Source organism: Lynx canadensis, chromosome E2 (genome assembly GCF_007474595.2).
Source record: "Lynx canadensis isolate LIC74 chromosome E2, mLynCan4.pri.v2, whole genome shotgun sequence".
Taxonomy (NCBI): Eukaryota; Metazoa; Chordata; class Mammalia; order Carnivora; family Felidae; genus Lynx; species Lynx canadensis.
The window spans coordinates 47,982,033-48,002,846 of NC_044317.1; the positions used below are offsets into that span (position 1 = coordinate 47,982,033).

At 48.3% G+C, this 20,814-nt stretch overlaps 1 protein-coding gene across 1 annotated transcript; it reads right to left on the bottom strand.

The window, feature by feature from the left end:
* Positions 1-4,765: 4,765 nt before the first annotated feature.
* On the bottom strand, positions 4,766-11,133 carry LOC115503187 (cytochrome P450 2A13-like). Its single transcript, XM_030299243.1, has 9 exons — positions 10,945-11,133; positions 10,504-10,666; positions 9,853-10,002; positions 9,454-9,614; positions 7,948-8,124; positions 7,324-7,465; positions 6,684-6,871; positions 5,899-6,040; positions 4,766-5,358 (listed from the first exon to the last, which is right to left on the bottom strand). Exons 1-9 carry the CDS (start codon positions 11,122-11,124, stop codon positions 5,177-5,179), a joined length of 1,485 nt encoding a protein of 494 aa, XP_030155103.1. The 5' UTR covers positions 11,125-11,133; the 3' UTR covers positions 4,766-5,176.
* Positions 11,134-20,814: the final 9,681 nt, after the last annotated feature.

Below are 20,814 nucleotides of genomic sequence, written 5' to 3' on the forward strand. Positions count from 1 at the left end.
CCACAACCCTGGGATCATGACCTGAGATGAAATCAAGATTTGGATGCTCAACCGAGCCACCCAGGAGCCCCTCTCCCTCTCTTTTTTTAGCTCCCTAGAGATGGCTCTTTCATGAGCCAATGGATTCATTATCACAGGGTATAGTCCTTCCTTTGAGTGCTCTATATCTAGGGCCAAAGCCTGGTTGGGACACACATAGCTAATCAGTTACGGGTATAGTCTTTTCCCTGAGCCTAGCATGAGTCACAGCTTCATTCTAAGACATACAAATAAACCAGGCCAAGATGCACAGTCCATGGCCACATTAAGGAGGACCCTGTTACTCACAGTCCTGTCCCAGAATGCCAATTAGTTAGGCTCCAACAACCACAGTCCCTGAGGTGAACCGAGAAACAACTACTAGAACTGAGACAATGGGTTTCTGACATTTATGCCACTCAGATGTGGTACTTAGTACCCACAGCCCTAGCAAGCCAATACACCCAGCATGATGCCAGGTACACTGACTCAGTAGGAGGCACCCAGGACCTCCTGCCCCCATCATCAAAGGCATTGATAAGACCTGGGAGCAGATGATGGTGGTGATTCAAGAAAATAAAGGACCTGGTAACTGCTGTGTGGCTCTCAGTCTTTCTCCTCCTCACCTTCTAACCATTTCCTTGTCAGCCCTTCAGCCAAGCACTTTGTAAGAACTATCATGGGTATGCATGTAGAGAACCTGTTGAAATACCCAAAGAAGGTGGTAGGGAAGTCAGGGACAAGGAGGAGAATGTGGGCACCTGCTTTTCTCCCTCTTTCTCCAAGCTGTCAGGATAGCACGGGAAAAGTAGATGAGGGACTTAGGGGTGGGAGTTCTGGTCTTAAACAGGAGATGACAGTGCAAAGGTACAAAGGGTATGTCATAGAGACGTGGACCTTAGCCCACCTCTGCCACTGATGTTTTGTGTGGAAATTCACAGTCCAAAAAAATGGACAAAATTCTTGTCTTCATGGAGCTTACATTCTAGAAGATTGAGGAGACTACAAACCTAAAGTCTCACAATTCTAAAATTGATTGGATCTAAAGGTAAATGTTTCCAGGATTTTGTCTGTTACCCAAAAAATAGTCATGATGTACTATACTGAGTTACCAACATTCTCACGCACCATGTCTACCACACAGGAGGCCAGGGGCCATGAGGAAGAAAGGGACAACCCCTGGGTCTCCTAATTCCGCATCTCCCAACTCAGCCATTAGGGGAGCCAAAAATTCCCTGTTGCCCAGGAGATGGTCAGAACAGCTCTGGGACTTTCTCCCACTGCCCTACCCCATTCCATGCACAAAAACCGTGAGGCACCCGTTGAACAACTTAGAGGCACCAACCAGTGTCAGATGGGAAGCATGAAAAAGATGTAGAAATGTGGAAAAATGGGGACAGACACAGGGAAAAGGAGACAGAGAGAGGGAGGGAAAAAGAAGGGGAGAAAGGGAAAGAAGGAGAGAGGTGACCTCTCTATTTCTCTCTCTCCGATGTCTCTCGGGGTCTGATCTGAGGTCTGTCTCTTTCTTGCACTACCTCTGTCTCTGCCTCTCTATCCCTGTGTAAGTCATTCCCTGTCAAGCTCTTTCTATCCTTTTCCCTGTTTCTGTCTTTCTTTTTATTTATTTATTTATTTAAAAAAATTTTTTAACGTTTTTTATTTATTTTTGAGACAGAAAGAGATAGAGCATGAACGGGGGAGGGGCAGAGAGAGAGGGAGACACAGAATCGGAAGCAGGCTCCAGGCTCTGAGCCATCAGCCCAGAGCCCGACGCGGGGCTCGAACTCACGGACCTCGAGATCGTGACCTGAGCTGAAGTCGGACGCTTAATCAACTGAGCCACCCAGGCGCCCCTCTTTTTTTTTATTATCATTTCTTTTAATGTTTATTTCTGAGACAGACAGAGCATGAGTGGGGGAGGGGCAGAGAGAGAGGGGGACACAGAATCTGAAGCAGGCTCCAGGCTCTGAGCTATCAGCACAGAGCCCGACTCGGGGCTCGAACTTACAGACTGCGAGATCATGACCTGAGCCGAAGCCGGACGCTCAACCGACTGAGCCACCCAGGCGCCCCTTCTCTGTCTTTCTTGATGTCTGTCTGGTTTCCTTTTTGTCTCTCTGCCTACCTCTTTCTTAATGTTTCTCCCTCTGTCACTGCCTCTTTATGCCTCTGCTACTCTTTCTCTCCCTCCCATTCACCTTCCAGCCCTTTCTCTCTCCAGACTGATTGCCTGTCTTTATTCCTCTCTATTTCTTTTCCTCTCCTTATCTTCCCCTGTATCTGGGGCCTGGGGAAGGCATGTTCCAGATGGAGATGAGAGATGCAGCGATCCCCTGCCCAGTCACAACCTCTCCCACTTTTCCTTTCAGTGACTGTCTGCAACATGCCTTCACCATAGACATTTTAAGTACAGCCATCTTACTTCTGCCCCTGGCTCTTATCTGTCTATTCCTGACCCTCAGCTTACGGTGCAAGGACTAACTTCCCCCAGGGCCCAGACCCCTCCCACTCCTGGGAAAACTGCTTCCAAAACATGCTGATGTCTCTGATGTCGCTCAGAGAGTTGCAGGGCCCCTCAACTTAGGAAGGAAGAATAAAAGAGCCAATGTAAGCTCGGTCTTGCTGCCTGTAGCTGAGTAAGGAGTATGGCCCCATAAACACCTTGTATCCAGGATCCAGGTCACTGGTGGTCCTTAGGGGGTACCAAGCTGTGAAGGAGGCCCTTGTGGACCATGATAAGGAATTCATTGACCCGAATGACTTCCTCTTGTTTTCCAAGTTCAACAGGGAAAATGGTAAGCCTGTTCCCTCTCTCTTCCATCCCAGAAAACACTTTCCTCATTATTGAAACATGAAAGAGGGAGATGGTTCTCCCATGTTGGTGTCCCCCAGGGTCATTGATCTTGCTAGTGACATCAGACGACACGGAAGCTGCAGAGTCAATGACTTGGGATAAAGTCCAAACTTCACCTTCCCCCAATACAGCAACTATCTTAAATTGTACTTTGTTCCAATTCCCTTTTCCATTTTTAAGCTCAAATCATTCTCATCCCAACCTTTATTTTAACATCATTCTCATTACCAACTTTCATCTCAACTGACAGGTCAGATTAGCCAGAGCCAGTTCTGACGATATACCTAAACCTCAACTCAACTCCCTTTACAAATTTCTGTAATCAGGGGGACCTGGGTGGCTCATTCAGTTAAGCTGCCAACTCTTGATTTCAGCTCAGGTCATGCTCTCACGGTTCGTCAGTTAGACCCCTGCCCTGGGCTCTGCACTACAGTGCAGAGCCTGCTTGTATTTTCTCTCCCTCTCTCTCTCTGCACCTCCTTGATTCTCTCTTTCTCTCTCAAAATAAATAAATAAAGTAAAAAAAAAAAATTCTGGGGGTGCCTGGGTGCTTCAGTTGGTTAAGTGTCTAAATTTGGCTAAGGTCATGATCTCACAGTTCGTGAGTTCAAGTCCCGCGTAGGGCTCTATGCTGACAGCTCAGAGCCTGGAGACTGCTTTAGATTTTGTCTTCCTCTCTCTCAGCCCCTCCCCCACTCACGCTCTGTCTCTGTCTGTCTGTCTCTTTCTCTCTCACAAAAATAAACATTTAAAACAAATAAATTTCTGTAAACAATCCCATCCCAATTCTATTGGTCAAAATGAATGCATGATTTTCTCCCAACTTCCAGCTCCATCTTTTATCCCAAATACTGCCAAATTTGGCCATTCTCCGATACTTATTCTCCATCTAAATTCTATAAATCCAATCACCAAATCCAACACATCATGTAACAACCCAACCTGAGACCAAACCAAAATTCAGCTTCAATGCCGATATACCAAACCCATCCCCATACCCCAATCTCATTTGAAAAAGTGAAAACCTAACAGGGAAGATGAAATCAGCTTGACCTCAATAAGAAATCCAGCCTGGTCATTAATCAGGCTGGAGTGATAGACACAGGGAAAGCTGGTTGCAAATTTAGCAGAAAGCACCATTCCTCTCAACATCATGCAGGAGTTGTAAAATACCATACCCCGTCCTTTGAGTGACTACTGATTTTTTTTTAAACTAATGATCCCCCTGTACTATTCTAATCTCAAAAGTGACAACCCAGATCTTCTGACTATTCTATAGATCAACCTGGATACAATACAGGTAGGAACAACCACACAAGGTCATAAATACCAGAAAGTGGGGGCCATTGGGAATCATTCTGAAGACTGCTACTGATGACTCCTTCCCTTTTATGGCTGAGTAATATTCCATTGTATGTATTTACAATATTTTCTTTATCCACTCATTTGTCTATGGAGATTTAGATTGTCTCTCTATTTAAAAGTGATTTGATTTCTTTCTTCAGTAGTTTGTAGCTTCCAGCATATAAGTTCTGCGCATGTGTTGTTAGATTTGTACGTAAGTATTTCATTTTTTTTGAGTGACTGTAAGTGGTATAGTGTTTTTAATTTTGGTTTCCTAGGATTCATTGCTAGGATTCGTTGCTAGAAAACAACAACAGGGGCGCCTGGGTGGCTCAGTTGGTTAAGTATCCGACCTCCACTCAGGTCATGATCTTGTGGTTTGTGAGTTTGAGCCCCAAGTCTGGCTCTTTGCTGACAGGTTGGAGCCTGGAGCCTGCTTCAGATTCTGTCTCTCTCTCTATGCCCCTCTGCTGTTTGTGCTCTGTCTCTCTCAAATATAAATAAACATTAAAAAAATTTTTTAAAAAGAAAAGAACAACAATAACAAAAGATTTTAGTATGTTTAGTGACAGTGAAAAATTCATTTACTGGGAAGGTTTTTGTCTTTGTTATAGATTCCTTGGGAATAAATTAAGATTTGTCACTTGTAAAATGGGCATGAACACTGTTCTCTGTTGCATAGACTGTGGGCATTAGGCGAGGTGGACGTGCCAAGGCTTTTAGCATGGAGCTGACGCAGAATATTTACTCAATAAATATGTTCCCTTCCTTCATCCCACTTCTGAAGGAGTTATTTCTACCAAGGGGAACAGACAGGGCCCATTCCTTTCGTCTTCTATCCACCTTGCCCCCTCAGATTTCCCTAAGTCACCTCCCTCCTGATAGCCCCGCTCCTGCCCCGCCCACTGCTTTGCTCCACCCCCATCCTTCCCCTCCCCCACCCCGCACCGCCCTTGCTCAACGGGGCTGGAAGCTCATGGTGTAATTTCGTGGGATAGTGGCTAAGCCCACAAGTTTGGGGGACACGTCAATATCTTGGGGCAGCTGAGGGGACTTGAGGCAGAAGTTCTGCAAGATGGTGGTGAGGAAGAGAAAGAGTTCCATTCTAGCCAGACCTTCTCCGAAACAGTACCGCTTTCCTGAAGAGACAGAATGGGAGGGCTGGAGGTGAGGCCTGCTCTCACTGCTCCCTTCTCCACTACCCACTCCCAACTGCATTCTCCCAGAGAGCAGGGACTGAGAAATTTTCAGAGACATCTCTAACCCTCTCTGAGCGTCAGTTTCTCTTGTACATGGGATAGGGGTGAGCTATCCCAAGCTGTAGCAATGGGAAATTTAGGTGCCCCTTCCTTCCAAGCACACACTCAGATATGGCTGCTGGGCTCTCATCTCCTCCCAAGGAATCTCAAGAATCCAAATGACTTTGGACAAATACCTGACTCACTAAGGACTTTGATTTTCCCCATCTGTGAAATGGATACAATCATCCCTTTCCAGTTGCCTGGACACAGGTACTTGTAGTCATGGGGTTTGCAGCTGGTTGGCTCTAGAGTAGATCTTAGAGGGACTTTCCAGATGGAGACAGACCCCAGGCTACAGCTTAGAGATGGGATGTGGGATGAAGGAGGCCCGGTTGGTGGGAGCAGTGGCTTAGCAGCAAGCAGACCAGGGTCTCTTACCGATGGAGAAGGGCACAAAAGCATCACTCTTCTTAAACTGGCCCTTCTCATCCAGGAAGTGCTGGGGGTGGAAGTCTCGGGGGTGAGAAAAGAACTTGGGGTCTCTCAGCACAGAGCCCAGCATAGGGAACACTTCAGTGCCCTGGTGAGGAGGAGAGGGGCATTTGATAAGGTGGAGTGGGGGCAGGGTGTGCTGAAAGCACATGGGGGTTGGAGGGGCAATGGGGGTGCCCTGAGTGATAAGAAATGGAAGGCGGGGGAGTGTGGGTCCCCTGGGGACATGAGACTCAGGTCTCTGAGCCAGGAATCTTGGCAGACATGGGGGTTCATGTCTCCTGAGAAGGGAAGTTTGAGGAGCACAGGTTCTGTGTCTCTTAGGACAGAAGGTGTGGGGGACCCACAGTTCATGTCTTTCAAGGCAGGAGGTGGAGAGGACGTGGGGGTTCATGCTCTCTGGGACTGGGTTTGAGAGACATCAGGTTTGTGTTTCTCTAGGCAGGATGTTTGGGGGACATGAGATCCGTGTCCTTGAGGGAGGAGGTCTAGACATGAAGTTCATGTCTCTTGAGAGAGGAAGTTTGGGGGTATGGGGTTCATATTCCTTGTGGAAAGAGCTCTGGGGGAGACACGGGATTCAGGAATCTCTGAGGGGATTGAAGGGACATAGTGGTTGGAACAGTGTTTGATTGAAGCAATGGGACAGGGGCTGGGAAGCTTCTAAGGGAATGGATTGCTGGGTCACAGGGAGCAGGTTGGAGGTCCCCCAAGGTGGGACAGGAAGATACCTTGGGGAGGAAGAACTCCCGAAACTTGGTGTCCTTGGTGACTCTGCGGGCCAGGCTCAGGGGGATTATGTCTCCAAATCTTTGGATCTCATGGATCACCGCCTCTGTGTAGGGCATCTTGGCCCTGTCCTCAAACTTGGGCTGCCGGTTCTTGCCAATCACCTGGTCAATCTCCTCATGGATTTTGGCTGTGGGAGGAGGGGGAAGGTATTTAGGTATCTGGGGTCTCGGGGCAGTGATGATAGTCCAAATATGTACACCCATGTGTGCCATGGACTTAGACCATTCAAAACAGACGTTGGCCATATGCATTGTTGGTGCAGCATCCTGTTCACCCGGTCGTGCCAGAATCATGAGTAGGCATAAGGGAGGAGTTTGGGGAATGGTTTGGAGAGCAGGCAGTGGATATACATTTGACCCGGCATGGAAGCTATTTACCAATCCGTTCAGATAGTTTCAATACTTAAACACCTAGTGAAACTCGGCTGGTGCTCATCAGCAGACTATCACCTAGTCTCCGGATAACAGGGTATATCTGAGGTTTCAGGGATCTGGGGAAGGTGGGGATGTTGCAGTGGGCTCAGAGGAAGTTTGAGGGCCTGTGGCTGCCACTTTGTTGCCCCCCACCCTGCAGCCTTACCCTCCACATCTGGGTGCTTCATGAGCAGCAGGAAGCCATACCGCAGGGTCGTGCTGACTGTCTCAGTGCCCGCAAAGAAGAGGTTCAGTGTGGTCAGCACCAGGTTCTTCAAGTAGAACTCTGTGTTGGGGTTGTTCTGCTCCTATAGGGAGAGAGGGCTTCAGGCCAAGCCCACTCCCCTCAGGGCTCTCAGGGCCCTTCTGGGGTCCTTCTCTTTGGACCCCTCTCTCTTAGATCCAGACCAGAGGTGGGAGGAGGGACTTGGTTCTACTAGCTCTTTGTTCAGGCTGCTGGCTCTGCCCAAAATGCCCTTCCCACACTCCTTACCCACCTGCCTATCTGTCCTTTACTCTTCAAGAACACTTTTTTTATGGTGGGGATATTGAGAAGGAGAGGAATAGAGTCAGTGAGTGCATGGTACGGAATTGCTTGCTATTATGGTTGGCACACACAGGTCCTGCCCATGGGCAGGGGCTCAGTAGAGGGAGCAACCATGGTTATTATACTTGGGATTGTGAGGATGTTATGAGGGGAATGGTTTGAACGAGCCTCTGCTCTCCCCATGCCAGCCTGGTTTCCCTCTGCCTGGCTCTGCAGCTCTCTGCACTGGCTGTTGGGGTGTACCTCCTGCATGCGGATGAGGAAGGAGTCGATGAAGTCCCGCGGGGAGTTGGGATCTAGCGTGCGTTGGTTCTGCTCCACCTTCTTGGCTATGAAGTTCTCCAGACCTTTCAGATCCTTAAATGCCTGTTGCTGTGGCCCTGGCAGGTGTTTCATGACTGATGGGAACATTTCACAGAGCTGGGGTTGGGGAGAGAAGAAGGGATGGGAAAGACAGCTGTCAGCAGGCAGGTCTTGATGGGAGTGGGACCTTTCTTGGGGCAAGGTAAGCACTGGGTTAAAGGCACCTGTCAGGTGTTTAAGATTTACATGGAGCTGATGGGAGGAGATATCTAAGTTTTTACATGACTTAAGTGTGAGGGCTCCTTTCCCAGCATATCGTTGAGATGGATTGGGACCCATATCCAGGTTTCAGGTGTTCAAGTGAGGCTGGATTAGCAAACACATGTAGGTGTTCAGATAGGTTGGGTTTTGTTGGGAGACACATGTCTAGGTGTTTAGGCATTCATGTGGCCTCACAATTTTGAGGTAATTGTCCATATATTTAAGGGATTTGAATTGGGGGCTTTTTTCTAGGTATTCCAGTTAATTTGGGCTGGTGTGCAGGTGTTAAAGTGGGGGACACACCTGTTCATGTGTTTCAGTTATTCACATGGGCTGATAGGGGCACATCTGTATGTGTTTGAGTGAGCTGGGTTGGGGGACACTTATTTCATGGTTTGGGGAACAGTCTATCCAGGTGTTTACACATTTAGGGAATCATTGTTGGAACCTGTCCTGATGTTCAGATATTTAATTGGGTTTGGAAGGTGGCACTTACTAGCTATTCTAGTGGGCCAGTGTAGGATGCTTGTGTAAATATCAAATGATTTTGTTGGGCTAGATTTATAGCACCTGGCCTTCAGGTATTCAAGAGGTGGGCTGAGGTGACTTCTTGTACAGATGTTAGGATATTCATGGAAAGATGGAATATTTTAATAGGGAGCAACTGTTAGATATTAAGGTAAGTAGGGATGGGAGTACCTGCCTGAGGAAGAGACAGCTGGTTTGAGGGTGTGTTTCTTATCTATAGGCTCTGGCTTTTTCCTTCTCCTTCTCCCCTCCTTCTTCTTCTGCTCCCCCATCCCCTTCCTCCTCTTCTTTCTCCTCTTTCTTCTCCTCTTTCTTTTTCTATTCCTCCTCCTCTCCCACCTACTTCTCCTCCTTCCCCTCTTCCTGGCCCTCCTCTTCTTTCTTCTTCTTCTTCTCCTCCTCCTCCTCCTCCTCCTCCTTCTCCTTCTCCTTCCTCTTTTGTTGAGGAGCTACTGTCGATATACAGGTGTCTCTGGAAACTGGGTATTGGGTACCTGTCCTGAGTTCTGGTGCAGCTGTTTAGTTGCCCAAAGATGGGGGCTGATTTTGAAGGTACCCTACCAGAAGAAGATGGTATTTGGGGCACCTGTCTCCATGTGGGAAAGAAATTGGAGGGTTGTAGTAGGGGTGTTGTAGAGACAGACTGGGATGGGTTACCTGACCCATAGATGTAGCTGTGAACTGGAAGCTTCCCAGCATCATACGCAGCAGTGATAGGAACTCTTTGTCCTCATAGTCAAAGCGGTCCCCAAAGACAATGGAGCTGATGACATTGGACACTGTCCGGCTCAGGAAGAAGGTGGGATCAATGAAGGTGCCTGGGGAATGGGATGGGGTTGAGGAGAGACAGGGATCTGGGGGAGCATCCACTGGGCAGTCTGACACCAGCCTGAGAAGTGGAGGAGGGCACCGGAATGATGAGCCAAGCTCTCAGCACAAGAACTCAGAGCCGGGAGCCTAGATGCCTTCCCCCAGGCCAGTCCCCTTCCAGGACCAGAAAGCTCTTGCATCCTCGTGGGTACTCTCGTCCTTCTTGCCCACGCCCATCTGGCTCACCTTGCGTGCCCCGGAAAGCCTCGATGAGGAAGCCCGCCTCCTCCTGGATCCGCTCCTCGATGCCACGCTTGCCCACACCAAAGTCCCGCAGTGTGGTGATGGAGAAGCGCCGGAGCTGCTTGGCTCGCTCGCCATTGCTGAACGTCACCCCTGGAGAGGGAGGATACAGTTGGGGGAGGCTGGGAGGGTGGGGGCAGAGGTGGAGGGAGGTGAGCAGAGAGCAGGAGTGGGGGAAGGAAGGGTTCAGAGGAGACAGGGAGATACAACTCAAGAGTCAGAGAAATATTGAAAGAGATAGAAACCGAGTTGGAAGAAAAGAATCAGGAGAGAGACAAGGACGTGGAGATGGACTGACCACAGTTCTGAGTCAGAAATCCCAAGAGCTCCTCAAAGACACACAGAAAGAAGAGGCATATCTGAGAGAGAACAGGGACATGGGGCCAAGAAGCAGGGGAAATAGAGACGCAGGCACTCAGGGTCAAGTTAGAGAAGACCAGGGAGAAGGGACAATAAGTAGGGACAGGGATGGAGGGGAGCAGGGGGAGAACTTGGCCTCAGTCTTGGGTGGGAAGGTGAGTCAAGAGAAGAACAGTGGGGAAACTGAGGCCATCGAGTGTTCCTGACCACATGCCCCCATCCCGAGCCCCTCACCATAGCCTTTGAAGAGTAAGTCGAAGGTGGCCTGCCCGCCTCGCCCACTGAATTCCTCAGCCTGGTCCACCAGCGCCTCCTTCACGGCCTCGTGTCCACACAGCACCACAATGCGCCGCGGCCCCAGGTGGACCGTGAACACGGGGCCATAGCGCTCGCTGATCTAACCAAAGTGAGAATGCTTACAGGGAGCGGCCCCACTGGGAACCGGCCCTGTGCCCAGACCTCACCCATTGCATGCATTTCCCCCAGGTTCTGGCACTCAAGGGGCGGGTATCCCAGGATCTGCTCTTCCCTGCCTAGGACCCTGCTGCCCCAGCTGCACAATTCCACTTTCCTAAGACTCCCATCCAACCTTGCCTGCCCCCTGCCACAATGCCCCAGCTCAATTAGGCAGGCCCCCAGCCCCACCCCCTTCCACCATCCCCTGTCTCATGGCACCTTCATGAAGGAATCCGACAGCTGCTTTGTGTTCAGCTGCAGGTAGTTCCCAATGAGGGGCAATGGGGTGGGTCCTGGAGGGAGCTTCCCCCAGAGCTTCCTCTGCCTCCAGGCAGACATCAAGACCATCATTGTCAGGCAGGTGAGCAAAAACACCAGAAGGAGCTCTGAGGCCAGCATGGTGGCAGTGGGAGTGACAGATGGCTGGGGTGGTTTGCCTTTATACCACCTAGGAGAGAAGGGTGGACTTTGGTTCTGTTTGTTAATTGTGCCATTTCACTTACCAGCTATAGTGCCTTCCCCCACCCCCTCCTGCCCCGGGCTTACCTCTGAGCTTGGGACAAGCCAGCAAGGCAGGAAGAAGTGACCCCAGGGAGATCAATAGGGAGGGGCCCCTAAGGCAGAATGTTGTTGCCCCTCAGGAGGGGCCACCCCAGAGCTGTAGACTTGGGTAAAGCAGTAGAAAAATTAGGAACCTCCGGATTTTGGAATATTTGGTTTCAGATTCTGAAGCTTTGGATTTGAGGCAGAGTGAGAAGTGACCCAAAAGTTATGGGTTAGGGCATCTTGGGAGAAAAGAATCCAAGATCTGGGTTTAAGGGTGTTGCAGTGAGACAGAATGTGTGGCTGAAGATTTGGGGTTTCTTGCTGAGGAGGGATGTATGATGAAAAGTCTTTCTCAGGAAGGGAAATTCCAGGTAGTGAATTTGGGGGTCTTGGAGTGACCCCTGGCTGTGATGGAGGTTCCTGGGAGAAGTATACAGGAATCCAGAGGGATCAAGAGCAAGCACCTGCCCCAGGCTTTGACCTGCTTTTGCTTTGGACACAGTGTCACCTCTGGTGCCCAGAATCCTCACTGAGACCTCAGAGCAAGGTCAGAATCAGTGTCATGGCCTGTCTGTGGTTGGGAAAGGGGTAGAAGTCCAGAGCCACATTCAAGTAGAACTTTCCTTAGGAAAGAAGAGTAACTCATGGTCTCAGTGGCAGAGGGACTGGGCAGGACTTGGAAATAAGTAATGACATCCACCAATATGTTGTCAAAAAAGTCCCAACTGTCTCAAGGGGTGTAATTTACAGAGAGCCACACTGGTCCTACCCAGTCCCTAGGGGAGCTCGCTAGGTTCATCATTTCCATGGTTGTTGGTACTAGTAGCAATACTGATGTTTCCCATTTCGTAAGTGAGAAGACTGAGGACAGACAACAGAGGGTGGGCAAGGGCTCCTGTGTCTCTGAACTGTACGCTTACTCCCCCTTTCTGGGGCTGGGATTCCCTGCCAGTAGAAGGGGAGCACTTCAGAAGAGAAGGTGGGGGATGGGAGAGTGTGTGAGGTACCCTAGGGATGATTGGGGATTGGGCAGGGTGGTCGGCAGCAGGCAAAGGGAATGACAGCAGGAGAGCTTTGGGAAAACTCCTGAGTCAGGAGAGAGCCGGGCCCTGGATGCTGAAAGTGGGTGTGAGGACAGATGGTGGTCCTGCTGTCCTCTCCTCGGTGACCTTCTTCCTTAACAAGAGGGTGCTCCCCTTTGGTGACCACTAACTATGAAGAGGCAATGTGCAAACTGTGATCTCATGGAATCCTTCTGGCAGTGGGGCTCTGTCATAGCATCCTCATTTTGCTGTTCAGAAGAACAAGCCTCCCTACCTGCTGGAAGTCACACAGGTGGCAGGTAGGGATCTGGGATTTGAACCCTGTCCATTCCTTCCTCCATTGACTGGCCTAGCCCACCCTGAAGGCCAAGTGGAGACCAAGTTTAGCAATGGGTGGTGTGGAGACTAGCATCAGTGTTGGACGCAGAGATACAGTGGCAGGCTCTGTTTTCAATCCTAGTGTCTAGGACTGAAAACAGGTTGGCCCTGAACTTGATATCAGGAGATCGTTAACAGAGCCATGTCTGGTGCCAGGAGGGTCTGAGAGCAGGCCCAGGTGGCCATCGGGGTGGCTTCAGGGTGGCATCATGCAACTGTGGGGTTGGTCCCAGCAGACTCTGACATGAGCACCATGTGGGTGCTGGACTGGTCTTCAGTGGGCCTGAGAGGGGCCCCGATGGGCACAAGGCAGCATCTGATAGCTGGACCCCCTGCTCAGATGCCAGCCCTGACCTTAGAGGAGTGCAGGTGCATGAGGTTGGCACTCTCAGTACTGGTATGTTGCTCTAGGCCCCTGAGCCAGAGTCCTATGGGGGAGGGAACAAGGGGCAGAGATCAAAGCAGAAAGAGGAATGTTGTTTGTTGAGTTGTGCTTTTATTGTTGGTTTGTTTTATTGTATGTGTGTGTGTGCCTTGGCAGGGAATGTTTTTGGTTTTAATGAACGGAGGGGTATTAGTACAGGCTTGGCAGGTATCAGTTTCCCTAAAGCCAACCAAGCCTATATTAACAATTAAGAGTATGATTAAGCTCTGGATTGGAATCCCTTGTCCCTTCTTTGTTGTGGGACCTTGAACAGGTCACCTCACCTCTCTGAGTCTCATGGGGCCAATGACAGGACCCACCTCTTAGCCTATTTTCAGAGGAGTCATGGGTTCATGCGTGTGAAGTACATGGCAGTAAGTGCCAACGAATGGGAGCTGTTCCTATTACTCCACAGGATGAAGGACATGAGTAAGGGGTTCTCTAAATCCCCTTCTGGATTTGATCTTTTCTGGTCTAAAGTTCTGAATACTTCTTTGGGAAAAGAGGACGGGAGAGAAAGCCTTGTGGGAACCTGCCTGCCTTTCCTTCCTTGGCACAGCTGAGCCTTCCCCCCTGGGGCTGATAATACATTCACCTTGGGTGTGTGTGCAGACCAGTGTGCCTGAATGCACACCAGCCCTTGTCTGTCTATGGGTAACACATGCTTTGGGGTATGCCTGTTAAGGGATGTCTACACATATGTCTGTGTGTGCACCTCATGTCTGTGTGTTAATGTGTGTGTGTGTGTGTGTGTGTGTGTGTGTGTGCACGTACTACTGGTGACTGGGTATGGGCATGTGGATGGACACGTGTGTGTATTCGGGCACAGTGTGTAGGCACGTGGGTCACGTTGTGTACATATGTCTGAGATCTGCTTGTGCCTGTGTTTGCATTCAAACAATGCTGACCCGGCTCTGTCTCCCTTCTCCAAACATCAGCTGATTCCCTTATTTTTCAGGGTATTGCCTCGCTCAGTTTCCAAGGGTTACACTCAGCAGAAAAAGCCTGCATCGGACGCATGTGTCCTGAGAGCATTCTGAGGTGGGCCAACTCCTATTGCATGAACTCAAATATCCACTCAGAAAATTCTCTCCCATAGTCTCCCCCAGGCTCCTGAGCCATTCAACACTTTTAAGACAGTCATCCAGGGGTGCTTGCGTGGCTCAGTCGGTTAAGTGTCCGACTTGGTCTCAGTTCATGTTCTCGCCGTTCGTGGGTTCCAGCCTCATGTCGGACTCTGTGCTGACAGCTCAGAGCCTGGAGCCTGCTTCCCATTCTGTGTCTCCCCCTCTCTCTGCTCCTCCCCCACTCGTTCTCTCTCTCTCTCTCAAAAATGAATAAACATTTTAAAAACATATTAAAATATTTCCAGACAGTCATCCAACCAGTGCTCAGTCAACCCACCACTCCATGACGCCTGTGCTGAGGGATGCTGAGGACACTAAGGTGACCAAGACAGACTGTGCCCCACCCTCATGAAGCTGTCATGCCACAAGGGAGACAGAGCAGCTACAAGTCAGTGAAGCTCAGAACACACAGGGCTGGGGTGAGAAGTCACAGACAGAGGAGTCATGGTGGGGATGGGGGAGACAGAGGAGTCAGGGCAAGGTTGGGAGAGACAGACAGAGGGGTCAGGGCAGGATTGGGTGGCACAGGTGTCTGTAGGGGCCCAGAAGTGGTACCTGTTTCAACCTTGTCAACTCAGGCTGAGTCACCTGAGGGCAAAGTAGGGATTTTTCAGGGCAGGATAGGGAGAGTAGGGAGGGAGAATTCTGGGCAGAGGAATCCAAGTGCCAAGGCAGTGGAGCATGGTCGGGTGCTGTTAGGGTGGAAGGATCTGGGGCCCTGCGCACTGATGAGGCTGTAGCCATCAGCAGCGGTCAGACCTGCTGGACCTTATGTGACTTGGTGGGGAGCTGGACCGTGTCCTAAGATGATGGGGAGCCCCAGAAGGGGTGTAGGCAGGGGAAGAAATGGTTAAATTTGTGTTTCAGAGGGATTGTTCAGATTGTTGGAGAAGCTGAGACTACAGATGGAGAGACATAGAAGGAGCTTCTATAGGCTCCAGGTGACAGAGGACAGGGCCATGAGCATGGGGAGGAGGCATGGGCTGGAGAAAGATATGGAAGGACAAACGAATTCTTCCTTGGTTATGCGGTGGTTGTGTGGGGTAAGGTGGGGTAGAGCCCAGTGTGGGGGTAGGTGGGAGTGCCATGTGTTGGTTTGGGGACACAGATCAGGAGCCGGTTTGAGGCAGGAGACATGTTGGGGAACCGGGCACAATCCCTGCTTCTAGGGATTTCTTAGACTGGTGAGAGAGCAGATCCGGATAAACCAAAATCTTCAATGATGCCATTAGTATTCATTAATAATTATTTGTGATAATTTACTACTTGGGGTTGAGGATTGGGAGTGCTTCCTAGAGGCGGTGTCGTTTGAACTGGGTCTTGCAGGATGAGCTCACAGGTGGGGGAGGAGAGGAGGGCAGGGCAGAGAGAGCCTCACAAGCCAGGCTTGGCCATGTGAGATGGGGGGACAGAGCAGACATCTGTGACCGCTACACCCCCTGCTCCCTCTGCCATCCTCATCAATCAACTTTCTGTCCTCTACCCCCAGCCTGACCCAAACTCCAGAAAAAGCTGGCTCATGGTCACAAGTGTGCCTGAAATCTATGACCCTCTCCCAAATGAGATTTTTTGTTTAATTGAAGTAAAGGGGGCACCTTGGCTCTTTCAGTCAGTAGAGCGTATGGCTCTTGATCTTGGGGTTGTGATTTCAAGCCCCACACTGGGTGTAAAGTTTATATGTATATATACATTTATACATATACATACATGCGTATATACATTTATATGTATGTGTATATATGTATATGTATATATGTGTATGCATACATGTAAGTAAATAAATCAAGAAAATACTTATCTAAAAAATTAACCCTTTTAATGAAAACAGTTCATAGCATTTACTACAATTTACTATATTCACAGAGGTGAGAAATGAACCACCTCTCACTAGTTTCAAAGCATTTCCAAATGAGAATTTTAGGTAAGCCTTCTTGGTTTAAATTTATCTTTTTAATGTTTGTTTTTGAGAGACAGAGAGAGAGACAGAGCATGAGGTGTGTGTCGGGGGGGGGAGGGGGGCAAACAGAGAGGGAGACACAGAATCTGAAGCAGGCTCTAGGGCCAAGCTGTCAGCACAGAGCCCAACATGGAATTCAAATTCATGAACTGACAGATCATGTCCTGAGCCAAAGTCAGACACTTAACAGATTGAGCCACCAGGTGCCCCTTCTTGGTTTAAATCTAAATGCTAGTACTGCTGACAATGATAGCATTCTGTGAGCCTATGATCTGACCCTGTGAAGCTCTCTATGGGCATCTTATTCAAGTCCCACTGCAAGCCTGTCAGGTTGGGTTTATCATGCCCAGTTTGCAGATGAGTTAAGTAAGGCCCAAAGAAGTGGAAATGAGTTGTTTGGGGCTCCACGGATGATCAGGGTAGAGCCTGGGCCTGGCCTTATGTTGACTCTAGATTTCATGCTCTTAACCCCACTCTGGGCTGCCAAGCCCCACATTTTTTCTTTATGAGACATCAGAAAACTGTTGCTGATAATCCTGTGGTTCTTGAAAAACTTCCCTGTAAGCCTAAAACCAAAGAATCCAAATGTTAAGCTAATAAAAGTAAAACCGGTCTTTCAATAGGAGGGAGGCTTGACCTTCAGCTGTGTTTGCTTCTTTGGGACATTAACCAAAGACTGGGTAACCAGTGTCACACAGTGAAGGGGAGAATGAGTAGAACAAGGTGTTTGATCACAGACTGAAGTGTTTGTGTTCAGGTTTCAGATGGCGGCCAGGATCAGCGTGGGCTGCGGGAGTGTGGCTGAAATGGCATCAAGGGAAGGCCAAGGAGAAGGAGAAAGTCAAGGTGCTTTCTGTCTGGTTGCTGACTCAGCTCTTGCCAAAGGCCACTCTCATGCCTTCTTGCAGGAGCAGGGCTGCTCTTGGAGGAGAGAGAGGGAGAAAGTTTGAGAGAAGACAGGGCCAAAGGAGACAGATTCAAAAAAAGGGAAGGGTTTTCCTAAGAGGGTGGAGGGCTATACTCTAGAGGTGCTGTGGGGAGTTTCTGACTCTGGTCATGGTTGAGTAGCTCCTACTGGATCAAGCATCCTGAAAATAACAGCCACCAACTCCAAATAAAATGTTAAAAACAGCAGCAGCAACAACAACAACAACAACAACAACAACAACAAATGATTCCCTGACATCACTGGAGAGTGGATCAAAGCAGGCAGATACTGAATGGGGTCAAAAGAAAGGAATTTCCAGTGATTAAAGCTTTTGGCCTGAGGCAGGTGGGGACAGTGCCTTGAGGATGGCTGGAACCCAGGCAGAAGCTTTGTTAAGTTTTCTGAGTTGAAGGATTAGAGGACAGAATGCAGAGTGACTACAAAGCCTGGTGGCAGCGGTGATAGGATCTCCAAAAGGTGAGAGCTGGAGTTGGGGAGCCCCAAATCTGTAAAAACTCTGCCCACATGTCTGACTGTTTGTTGAAGTGCTTAGGTGCTTGGAAACTCCCCGAGGTGGCAGGTGAGGTTAAAAGAACTTGAAAGAGATTTCAGAGCTGTGCATTTGAGTTCAGTCAAGTTAACTGCTCCCTGAAACAAAACGAAAGAGATTAATATTCTTCCGCAGAACATTAGAGAATCCAGAGTCTTTATAGTATATTACTTGTCATATCCAGGATGAAATCCAAAATATATGGGCATAGGAAGATACAGGAATATATGACCATACTCAAGAGAAAAGGCAATTGATGGAGATTGAGCCTGGCATGTTCATAATGTTGGAATTTATCTGAGGAGATTTAGAAGCACCTATTATGTCCATGTTCAAAGATGTCTGTGGTTTTGAGAAGCAAGAGGTATTGACCTACCTTCTGACCGTGAGACTCATCAGAGGTGGTCAAATGTGTCACCTTCATTGGAGAGAGTGTTAGGGAAAGCTGTGCTCTTGAGAGGAGAGCCTGTTTTGAATAAGATTGGGAAATGGACAGAAAATTTGGACAAGCACTTTATGTATGAAGCAAATATTAATAGGACACCAACTATGTGCCAGGCACTGTTTCAGTGGTTGAGGATATAGCAGTCAAGCAAACGGTCCAGCCTCTGACCCTGTGTGGTTACATTCTAAATGTGTCCAGGAATTTAGGTCAAAGACATTCTGCTCAGAAACCCATTTGGAGAAAGGGTCATGGAAGCAGGAAGGAAATAAATGGTGTTATAACAAGCCAGCAGATAATAATAATGGCCGTATTTATTACTATAGCTAATGATTATCAAATGCCATGCGAGAACTATGCTAAGTGAGATTTTAGCAACAGCTCTGTGAGATAGGGTATGTTATTCTTTTTTTAATTTTTTAATGTTTATTTATTTTTGAGACACACACACACACACAGAGCATGAGCAGGGGAGGGGCAGAGAGAGAGGGAGACAGAATCCAAAGCAGGCTCCAGGCTCTGAGTTGTCAGCATAGAGCCCGACGTAGGGCTTGAACTCACAAGCCGTGAGATCATGACCTGAGCTGAAGTCAGATGCTTAACTGACTGAGCCACCCGGGTGCCCCTGGTTATGTTATTCTTTACAGCTTTCAAGTGAAGAAGCTGAGATCACCAACTCAGAAGTTGCAGAGCTAAGGAATCAAGTCTGCCTGTTCAAAGGGCTCCATCTTTTAATCACTAGACCATATGGTAGCCTACCAGGCAGGCGTTGGAAATAGTAAGAGGAACAACAACAGGCTGGTTTGAGTGAAATCAGTTCACATACAGCTTCAATAGCTAGAGACACATACACTTTAATCCTTACATGAAGTTCACACTCGGTTTTGAGAGCATGGCTTTGGGCTCTTTTAAGGAGTTTGGTCTTTTGGGACACCTTTCGGAGTTGGCCTGCATTTGAGAATTTCCACGATTTCTGACCAGATTTCAACTCTGAGTCAGCCTTGCTGTTAAGGTAAGTCAGAGAGAGGGGATTTTAAAATCTTGGGGAAATGCACACAAAGTAGTTTGCACTTCCTGTAATTTCAGAATTAGCAAGGTCAACATTTTTTAAAGTTTATTTATTTACTTTGAAAGAGAGAGAGAGAGAGAGAGAGAGAGAGAGCATGTGCAAGTGGGGGAGGGGCAGAGAGTGAGGGAGAGAGAGAATCCCAAGCAGGCTCCATGCTGTCAGCACAGAGCCCGACTCAGGGCTCAATCTCATGAATCGTGAGATCATGACCTGAGCTGAAATCAAGAGTGAGACACTTAATTGACTGAGTTACCCAGGTGCCCCAAAAGGTCAACATTTTATCCCTCTCTGCATTGTGGCTTTTTCTGCTAATCCCAAGGAGATGGGCAGAAAGATGTCAGGGGCTAGAGAGAAACACTGGAAGTTTAAAATGAAAAAAAATTTTTTTTAATGTTTATTTATTTTTGAGAGACAGAGAGAGACAGAGTGCAAGCAGGGGAGGGGCAGAGAGAGGGAGACACAGAATCCGAAGCAGGCTCCAGGCTCTGAGCTGTCAGCACAGAGCCTGACGTGGGGCTCAAACTTACGAACTACAAGATCATGACCTGAGCCGAAGTCAGACGTTTAACTGACTGAGCCACCCTATCTTTCCATGTTTAAGCTCAGTGAGTACCCCTTTGTTCTGCTTAAGCATGTGTATCATATAGCACCTGACCAATGCCAGTGCTATGTCTGTTCCCATGGGATGGGGACAAGGTCCTTCCATGTGGCAGAAGAGAGGTGCACTAGAGCTGAATTGCCCTGTATCACTGCTAGAAAAGACTATGGGGGACGAATAGGCACTATTAAAGCTGATCTTGCCATCTCTTCTCAATGTCAATTCATCATTGTTCCATCCAGTACTTGACTATGCTGTATTTTCCTTGGCAACTCTGATACCAAGATGCGGTGGGCAAAATGTTTGGATTTCTATTTCTGGTGGTTGTCATGGTGATGATTTTTCCTACCCTCCACGTAGTTGGTGTCCTCTCCTGGGATTGGTAGCCAGTGCATGGTGGTTCTGCTCTCTTGGGATTGATAACCAATGCATGCTGCTCTGCTAGACAATGCACATGTGGATTATTTATCTTATTTTTGTCTTTCTAAACACAGTTGAAATAAACATCCCTGTGTTTCCATCTCTGCATGCTTTTCTGAAGTATAATTGTTGGGTCGAAAGGTATGTACAGAGAAGACGTTTCTTTTTTTGAAAAATTTTTATTAGTTTATTTTTTGAGAGAGAGAGAGAGAGAGAGCAGAGGAAGGGCAGAGAAGGAGAGGGATAGAGAGAATCCCAAGCAGGTTCCACGATCAGTGCACAGAGCCTGATGTCGCGAGATCATGATCTGAGCTGAAATCAAGAGTCAGGCACTTAACTGACTGAGTCACCCAGGTGCTCCAATGAGAAGATGTTTCTAAAACTAGAGATAATTAGACAAATCACAAAAAATAGAAAGAATTTGACTTCATAAGTAATAAATTATTTAAGAAATCTGAATTCAAGGGAAAATGCATCATGAAAATCTCTTTACCCAAAACCCAAATTCTGAATATAGAGTAGGTACATGGGTCAGAGATAGAAACTGATAACTCAGAAAAGTAGAAATGCAAGGATGAACACACAAAAGTCCTGTCTCATTACTAAT